Here is a 9,404-nt window from a genome sequence, read left to right on the forward strand (position 1 = left end):
AGTATTGTGAGCGTTAGCCGTTAGCAGTTAGCATCGGGGTTAGCGCAAGCTGTCGTCGCGCTGATCGAAGATGAAGGCACCGTCCGTGCTGGGTGTTCCTCTCCTGTTCGCCTTGTTAAGTTGTGTGGATTCCTCGTCCAAGCCGCAGAACACGGTGAGCGACAGTGGAACCGGTGGTTTAATGCAGAATGTTCCAGGTTAAACACCCCGAGCGGAGGAAAACAACCCGTCATTGTTGTTCATCCCACAGGAGAATATAGTGATCAATGTGACGGCAGGAGCCACCGGAGAGGCCGGACTGAAGGAGTTCAACAGCCTGCAGGTGAACTGTGGGAGATGTCTGTCTGTCTGTCTATCTGTCTGTCTATCTATCTATCTATCTATCTATCTATCTATCTATCTATCTGTGTCTGTCTGTCTGTCAGTCTATCTATCTATCTATCTATCTATCTATCTATCTATCTATCTATCTATCTATCTATCTGTGTCTGTCTGTCTGTCTGTCTGTCTGTCTGTCTGTCTGTCTATCTATCTGTGTCTGTCTGTCTGTCTGTCTGTCTGTCTGTCTGTCTATCTATCTATCTATCTATCTATCTATCTATCTATCTATCTGTGTCTATCTATCTATCTGTGTCTGTCTGTCTGTCTGTCTGTCATTTATTACATCCATCCATCGTTCCATAACAAATGTTGCTGGTTTCCTTCTGTTCATAGATTTATCTGAATATTTCGGTGGATGCTGAGCAGGTTCTGGTCAACGATGTTCCTGTGGAGCCTTCAGAGGTGACGAGGTTCAACTTCCCAGCGCTGATCTGTGAGTTCCAGCCTCGTGTCAGTCTCCATTTTTTTAAATTATCATTATTATTTTTGTTAACCTGTGCTGTCAGCGTGCTGCACATACAACAGAGTATTTGTTTCATTGCATCTAGGACAGAGTTAGTTGCAAGTGGAGCTCAACTTGTCAACCTGCAATTCAACTCTTTATTCATTCTTCAATCATCAGCAACTGCTGCAATAACTCTGTCCTGTGACGAGCTGTGGAACGAGCAGAGCACAGCTTTTGGTTATGGAGAACCACCACCAACCCCCATCTTTGAAGAACTATTTAGCATGTTTGGGTCTATAAACAACTGATCACTACTCCAAGGGGGAGGTTAGGGTTACTCTCCACAGCCCCGCCAGGTCACAGCACACCTGAAACCACCACGTGCAAGCCATCAGGACTCCAGCCCAACCGGCAGGGGGTCCACCCGGCCGCCGCCCGGTCAACCACGCCCCCACGCCGACCCACCAGCGACACCCAGGAAAACCCCAGTGCTAAATGTGTGCTGTTGGCAATTGCAGTGAAAATTGGGGGAACGAGTCCTTCAGGCAAGTCAAACCCGAATCACTCGCACCCTCCTGCCCCGCAGACCCTGGTCTGGTGGAGTGTTGTTCAGAGTAGGATAAAATTGGTTGATTGGTTAAAATTTCGGGACGGACAAGAAGCACGTTGGGGCAGGAGTGTGACAGGCAGATCGCAGCCCCCCGCTACATCCCCACCCACGTAACTCGCACCCCACCCGTCCCGCAAGCCCGAGGCCTATTGTGTGGTGTATGTACTGAGTATGAGTTGTGGCACCGGGAGAGTTGGCGAAGCGCCACCAGATCGACGCGGGGGCGCGGCAGGCCGAGGAGCGACCACACGGACCCCACCCCGGACCCGACCGAGCCCTAGCACGCCCGCCTCCCGTACCTGGTGGCACCCGACCTTCAGCAACCAGCCACGGGCGCAGAGCGGCCCGTCCTGCGCCTCGGCTATGCCGGGCAGCTCCGCACCCCCGTTAGGCCCCTGGTCAGCCCCCGGCCGCTGAGCATGCGGACCACAGAACAGAGGGCGGCAGACGGCCCCACCACCCACAGCCCGACCCCCCAGCGAAGAGCGCCAGAGGACAGGTACCCCGGCAGTCCGGTGTGATGACAGGAGTCCGCCCCCTACCAAAGGAGGCCACATGGTGAGCCCTGCGCCGAGCACACCCAGCCAGGTTCAGGCCCGCGGGTTACCGGGGGTCTGAACCCAGCGGCGTGCCGACCCACTGACCACGGGGCCAAGATCCCAACCCGCATCCCCCGCCAAAAACACACCTCAAACCAACACACGGACGCCAGCTGCAGGTACTCCCCAGAGCACCCCCCCCCCCACCCCCGGAGACAGGCCAGCTCAATTCAGGAATAAGAGCGGGCGCCAGCACCCGGCCCCCCTAACACCCCCGTGGGGCTGCGGACGTCCCCAGAGCTACCCGGGCACCCACCCAACCACAGAGCCCCGGTGAGACCAGGAGGACCCCCACATGCCCCAAAACACCAGTTATGTCAGTGATAAAAGTAGCCTTTATTTCATTAAATGAATCAACCTTGTGTTTGGATATTGCCAATAGTTTTTCCAACTAAAAGTTTTTCCAAAATTCTATTAATAAATGTTAGCATTGGGATGTGGTGAGATTATCTCTGTTTTTCCAGTTGAGTAATATTATTTTCTTGGCAATTGTTAAGGAGATCAATTGGGTTGGTGGTGTTTCAGTGGTGGTTCAACTGAGGAGAGGTCACTGAGGAGACATACAGAGGAGGAGACTGGAACGCTGCGACACAGAAGGGTTGACAGCTTCTTGGTGATGTTGGTCCAGAAGGCTTGGATAGGTGGGCAGAGCCAGAAGGCATCTAAGTCGTCATCTCTGGTGTCAAGGGAAGAGTGAGAGCAAATGTCTTTATCCAAAAAAACCATTTTGAACATGTGGTGTTCTGTGGTATGAGCTCTGTGCCGAATGTTATATTGGATGAATTGCATTTTGGAGTTGCGGGTCAAAAGAAAGGTGTTAAAAATAAGCTTCCACAGGTTGATATCGGTGAGAACAGCAAGCTCTCTTTCTCATTCCATTGTAGGTAAAGATAAAGTGCCATCTCTTTTTAATAAAAGTTTGTATATTCTGGAAAAGGGATTTTTTAAATGACTGATATCAGTGAGATGTTCAGTCATTGGAGGTGGTTGAAGGATGTTGTTCGTCAATTTGATTTTGACTTTTAGACGTTTGTGTCGGTCTCTAACGTCCCCTGTCACAGATAATGGACATGAGAGATGAGCGACGGTGCTGGTTTCACTGCAGACAGCTTTCCATCTACTTAGACATCCACACTGCTTTTTGTCAGTGGTTTTTACATTGTTGTTCCTTGTGGTAAAACAACTTATCGTAAACATTAAAGCCTTTAACCTGGTATTATAATTATAACTCTTTCTTCAAGCAGGTTATCCACTTTCCAACCACTTTTCGAATTATTGTGGGATAAATCGTCCATTATATATTGCCACCATGAGACAACATATAAAAATTGGGTTTTCACCCACTCTACAATCATAGCATGCTATGAATTGCTGTGGGGTGGTTAAGTTAATGATTAATACTCAGACATTTCCATCCATTCTATTGCTGTGGTTCACAGTGGACTCTACCAATGGCAGCAGTCAGTTTGAGTCCGGGGGTCTGGTTTCCACGGTAACCAGGGTGATGGTGAGTCAGAACCGGCTGTACAGCGACTCGGAGGAGGTGGTGGCCGTGGAGGTCTACAGCGAGGTGATCCAGCTGGATGACAAAGAGGTATAACACCGGTGCCTGGAGGTGCTTAAAATACTTGAATTTAACTTTAAATTGAAATCATAATAAATGATTAAAATCAAATTTTTTCTTGTGGTGTTGGAAGATATTTGATAATATGCCACGAAAGTTCTGGAAATATGCTTGAATTTAACTTTATTTCAACTGTGTGAATTCGGACCATGAGTAAGTGTCCATTTTACATTGATTGCTCATAAGTAAAACAAGTTAAACATTTGATCCTGAAAAATGTTCCACTATAATGATATTTCCTTCAAACCGTTCAGGTCCAACAGCCTGATATGTGCGAGGTGAAAATACTGATGAGTCCAAACTACCAGAAGCTGGCCCAGTACACCAACATCTATCCCATCGGACACAGTGAAATCTTCAGGATGCCCCGGGAGCACGACGTGGTCGTCGCTGATACAACAAACCCCCAAAAAGGTACAGAACATGGAGGTATAATCTTAAGAGTTAGAGGGTAAATATTTTTTTAAAATTCTAACCAAACAAGTTTCTTTACTTGTTACTTGTTACTTGCTATTATCCTTTTCCATATTTTATATCATATATATGATGTTAAACTGTGGGATGTTGATGTCAGACGAGGCCAAAGTGTCAAATAATGAGGAAAACTAACAACAAAGGAAATGCCGTGAACAAAACACTCTGAACGCTCCGTTTCCAAAGGTTTTTTCTACTCTCTGAACGCGCTGACGTCATCTGCTCACGGGTTTCCTTATATGGTCATCTGCTCCATCCCATCCGCTGTGCGTTTCTCCAAACAAAACCAATAAAAACTGTTTTTATTGTAGATGTATTTATTTTATTTTATTTTATTTTCCGACATGTCCATGAAACGGTGTCCGTGTCTCCCACAAGCCGGAATCGGCAACCAAAGTGGGAACAAACTTTTAAATGAGGCCTCGTTGATCTATGATGAAGATTTAGAAACTGGATTGATTATTTCTAGTCTCAAGTTTGTTCAGAAACAGATTTTAGTGACTGATAAGGTGAACTCAGGGAAAGTTTGCGGAGTAAATAAAAGGGAGTCCGGATGTAAAGCTCAAACCCCATTGGCTCAGAACTAGGGGCTTGGCTGCTCATTGGCAATCAAAGATTCACACACTGAAACAGCCTGTTTCGGAACAGTCCGGCCTTGGAGGCATGTCAAAGTGGCTAGAATGCATAATCTTTTCACATTTTAGTATTTTTAGAGCTTATTGTACGTAATCACTGGGGGTAATGGGATTCATTTTAATAAGCATGTAAGGTGCAAAGCAACATATCACAATTAATCGTGAACAAAACAGGCATTTTTAAATTCCTGAATAAGTTAACTCTGCAGTCTAAAATAGATATTTTCATTTTATAAGTTAAACCAAGACGGTCCACGTTGTTTTACTTGACTCTAAAAGAGAACGATAAGCAAACCTGACTATTAGCAACGTATGTTTTCCCCCAGCCGTGGATCAGCTTTTGTCCCAGACCACCAGCCAGTACCCGGGCAGCCAGGCGGAGACCACCCAGGAGGAGGTGGCGGCCCCAGGGAAGCTTCCGGAGACCCCGCTCCGCATGGACCCCCACCTGCTGGACGACGCAGGTGCGGAGGAAGACGGCGACGCTGACGGAGATCTGAGGCGGTCGGACCAGAAGGAGGCGACCAACAGAGACTCCCAGTCGTCGTACTCCGTGAGTCCGCTTCATTCGCACGGTGACGTTTCAACCGCTTCACCCTGGATCGTTAAAAAGACAGAGGAAGTAGAAATACCCCAAAAAAACACGAAGGCCTGAAGTCGTGTTCAGTTCTTGAATTTTTTTGACACTGATGATGCTTTTCCTTATTTTCTGTCATATAATGTTGCACTGTGGGATGTTGATATTAGATGTGGCCTAAGTGTCAAATAATGAGGTGAACTAATGACAAAGGAATCGCCGTGCAAGAAAGAGGGCAAAAAAAAAAAAAAAAAAAAAGGGTGTCCCCCAAAAATGTAAACAAACCAGATATTTGTATTGTTTTTTTGGGTTATATTTTTGTTTATCTTCTTCTCTAAAAATTAGTCTTAAATTGATCTAAAGCCGTAATTTAAAAAGCATTCGAGATCGTCGACCTTCACACTCTGTGACGCTGTAGCCGTTGTTTATCCCCGTTGCCGTGGTAACCCCCCCAGGCCGCCTGCCGCCTGGTGGAGCAGCTCCGGGAGCGTCTCCGGCTCTTCTGCTCCAAGTCGCTGCCCGTCTTCTTCCTGGTCATGTGGGTGGTGGTGATCGGCGTGGCGGGCTCCGCCGTCATCGTCAAGATCCTGGACGTCTTCTTCCCCACGTGCGAACACAAGTGAGTGGAGGCCAGAACAACCCCCCCAAAAAGAACCGAGTCAGTTTTCAAGATTCAAGAGGTTTATTTTTATTATTACGTAGTAAACTGAAAAAATAGCGACAAATTGGCATTTTTTTCCTGTTTATTTTTCTGTCGTTTTATTGTTTTTACTTTATTAGTCTTTCCTTTCATCTCAGCTTTTTTCAATCTTTCCATTTGAAACATGGAGCTGTGACTCCGCCCCCTCGTGGCCCCTTCCCACATCGTGGCCCCTTCCCACATCGTGGCCCCTTCCCACATCGTGGCCCCTTCCCACATCGTGGCCCCTTCCCACATCGTGGCCCCTTCCCACATCGTGGCCCCTTCCCACTTTGCTAAAATGAGGGTACGAGCCACAAAATGAGGGCGGGGCCCTGGTGTTGCCGCTCCGTTTGTTCTTCTCTTTCTTCTTCAGCCTTTTTGGAGCCTTAAGAAACTCCACAACTCACCAAACTTAGCCCAACGCCTGAGCCCCGGTGTCGTGTCATATCCTGTGGCTCCGTGCACGGGCGTGGCAACATGGCCGACCACGCCTCTTAGAAAGCGTTCAAAAAAATCAAACCTCGTCACTGTTTTCCACGAAAACTCACAAAATTCGGTTCACATGTGTAACACCACGAGACCGGAGAAAGCGACACCGCTGCCGTGACCGAAACCCAACAGGAAGTCGGCCATGTTGGATTAAAGCTGCCATTTTGGTCACTTTTTGGTCATTTTCATGTTATGATTTTTTCAGATCGACTTCAAACTTGACGAGTGTCGACAAAACACCTTCATCGTTAAAAGTCATTAAAAGCTTTTGTTTCCGCCGCCGTGGGCGCGGCAGCGCGTTGACTTTCAAAGAGGCACCGTTCACGTGACTTGGGTCATTTTCATGCTCCGTGCTTTCGTCCACTCTTCTTACGCTCCTTCCAGGGTCCGGCCGCCGCCTGCAGGTGGAGGAGCCGCCGCCGCCGCCTGCAGGTGGAGGAGCCGCCGCCGCTGCCTGCAGGTGGAGGAGCCGCCGCCGCCGCCTGCAGGTGGAGGAGCCGCCGCCGCCTGCAGCTTTCATTTGATCCACAACTTTTCTTTTTTCTTCTGCTCCAGAATCTCTCTCCACCTCAACCACGTCACCCTCCTGCCAGACGAGGAGAAGCTGGTCCTGCTGGAGGCCTTCCACGTGGAGGAGGAGGAAACAGCAGAAGAAGGAGAACAGAAGAGGCCTTGAATGCACAACTGTCTGTCTGTCTATCTGTCTGTCTGTCTCTCAGCTTGTTCTTTAGATCTTTTCTCCTTGGGTGTAGCTGCTAACCAGAGGTGGAGGTTTCAGCGTCAGGGTTCGTACCCGTTTCTGGAGCTGGAAGGAGGAGTCGACTTTTCCTCAGTTTGATGAAACTCCTTGTTTTTGTTTTTTTTACTTCCTGGTAGAAATACAGATTTGTTTTCTTCAAACGTGTCCGGTCGTCAAAAGGATTAAAGACCCATTAACTTACCGGCCGTGAAGGTGGTCAAATCCCTAAGATTATTTTGCAAAATCTCATATTTTGTACCTTGTTTTGCTGGCACTTCATGAGGAACAGCCGTTCAGTGTATGTGTTGTGCATGTGCTCCTCCTCTGTAGCTGGTTCCATTGTCAGTGGCGGGGTCCGCCATGCACAGGAGGTGAACGGCAGCCGCAGTGAATGATGAGCTTGTAGCCTGTAGTCACCTGTTGATATGGACAAACATTCCCAAAAATGTCAAACAGGATGGGGTGGGGGGGTGGACGTTGCACTTTTTGACTGGAATTCTGGGTCCAGCCGTGTAAACCATCACCACAGACGATCTGATGGATTACCACTTTCATTTAGGAAATTTGCCCCAGATGAAGCTGCACCACGTCCCTCGCACAAATGTTGACGTTGAACAGTCAAATGTGAATTATAAAAAATAACTTTATTCATGAAGCGCTTACGAAAACAGACGTCAATTAGTACTTTATGACGGAGAGAAGAGATGTGCAGCTTTCACACGTCTGTCAAGGCTTCAGATTCAAACGTCAACACGGTGAATTTAACACCAAACACTAACACAAACCTTTTAAATTCAAAACTTTAATAAGAGCTGTTGCGAACGACCAGACTTGTTGTATAAATGAGGTTCAGGAGGATCGGCGTTGGCCTCATCTTGGAGCAAGTACTGAGTGAAAGCCAATTCAAATCAAACCGTCGGGCTTGATCAGAATGATTCCCTGCTGAACAGACCTTCCTGGAGCAGCCGTTCTGTGATACTTTACTTACTCTGTTCATTTTTTTATTCTACATCACAGCGACATGTTTTTAAAACCTCGATTGACTTTGCCCTTGACTTTGCTTTTATTTCGCAGCTTCAGTGGCGTTTTCTACTCTGACTTCATTGCAGTTCAGCGCTTCTTATTTAATTCACCTTCATGGAGGAGTACTGCACTAACATCAGTATATTCACTTTTGGAGACTTTCAACTTTACCACTTTTCAAAGCAATATTTATATTCGGACGCTGGATATGACAAATACTTACTTTTAATGCTTTAAGTACTCTCAATAAGTACTCAACTTTTACTTACATAGAAATATCAATGTGTGGTACTTTGACTTTTACTAGTCATTTTGTGTCAGAGTATTTGTACTTGAGTAAAAGCTGTGAGCACTTCTTCCACCGCCGATCAGAATGTTTGATCACAGCGTCCAAATTAATGTGACTTGATGATTCTGTTTTCGGTTCAGAACGAACCTTTGTGTTTTTGCTTCCAATATTAATTCAAGCGAGAATTCATTTCAAGAAGCTTTCACACGTCGCTTTGTGTCAGATGAATGGCGTATAATCAGCATTTTATTCATGTTCTGTACATTTGAGCTTTTTTGAGACGCTTGTTGATTTTAAATGATTTAGTGTGAGAAGTTCTAAAGTGTGGGATGTTGTGACACTTTCTGATTTCAAATCAATGAACTTCAGGGCATTTTGATTATTCTAATCTATCAAAGACAGAATGACAATAGCTTCGTGTTGAATTTCAATATTTTAAAGAACATTTTCCAAGCGATCGACAGAAAAAGAGTGAATGTGAAAGCTGCAACACAATTTGTTTTAATAAAGTTTATAAGAATCGGAACCCCAAATAAACCAAAAATGCGGAGAAAACATTTTGCCTACTGGTAAATGCTTCAGAATACTTATTAGCCGATGTGTTTTTTTTTTTATTACCCTTTAGGCTGGTGTTTCTAAACAGGAGACAAAGAATGCACGACTGAATAATATATGAAGATAACACTTGTCTAATGCATCAGCAGCAGCTGCATGTTGAGACTGCATGGTCCTAAAAAAAACACTTTAACAGGATTCCAAATAAACGATTTGCATCCGAAATGTCTGTCGTGGATCAAAAACCAGAAGGGAAATAAAAGTCTGATCTCACAGAAGTAG

General features: G+C 46.2%; 1 protein-coding gene across 1 annotated transcript; it reads left to right on the forward strand.

The window, feature by feature from the left end:
* Nucleotides 1-12: 12 nt before the first annotated feature.
* ginm1 (glycoprotein integral membrane 1) lies at nucleotides 13-9,400 on the forward strand. Its single transcript, XM_080024144.1, has 8 exons — nucleotides 13-154; nucleotides 251-322; nucleotides 715-814; nucleotides 3,475-3,629; nucleotides 3,914-4,073; nucleotides 5,095-5,321; nucleotides 5,801-5,964; nucleotides 7,072-9,400. The coding sequence occupies exons 1-8, from the start codon at nucleotides 71-73 to the stop codon at nucleotides 7,190-7,192; spliced, it is 1,083 nt and encodes a 360-aa protein (XP_079880270.1). The 5' UTR covers nucleotides 13-70; the 3' UTR covers nucleotides 7,193-9,400.
* The last annotated feature ends 4 nt before the right edge of the window (nucleotides 9,401-9,404 follow it).

The sequence above is a fragment of the Zeus faber genome, assembly GCF_960531495.2.
Source record: "Zeus faber genome assembly, chromosome: 2".
In the NCBI taxonomy this organism is placed as follows: domain Eukaryota; kingdom Metazoa; phylum Chordata; class Actinopteri; order Zeiformes; family Zeidae; genus Zeus; species Zeus faber.

Coding starts and splice junctions, on each gene's coding strand:
- ginm1 (XM_080024144.1), top strand. CDS start 71: ATGAAGGCACCGTCCGTGCTGGGTGTTCCTCTCCTGTTCGCCTTGTTA. Junction 3,630..3,913: donor TCCAGCTGGATGACAAAGAG/GTATAACACCGG, acceptor CAAACCGTTCAG/GTCCAACAGCCTGATATGTG. Junction 4,074..5,094: donor TACAACAAACCCCCAAAAAG/GTACAGAACATG, acceptor GTTTTCCCCCAG/CCGTGGATCAGCTTTTGTCC.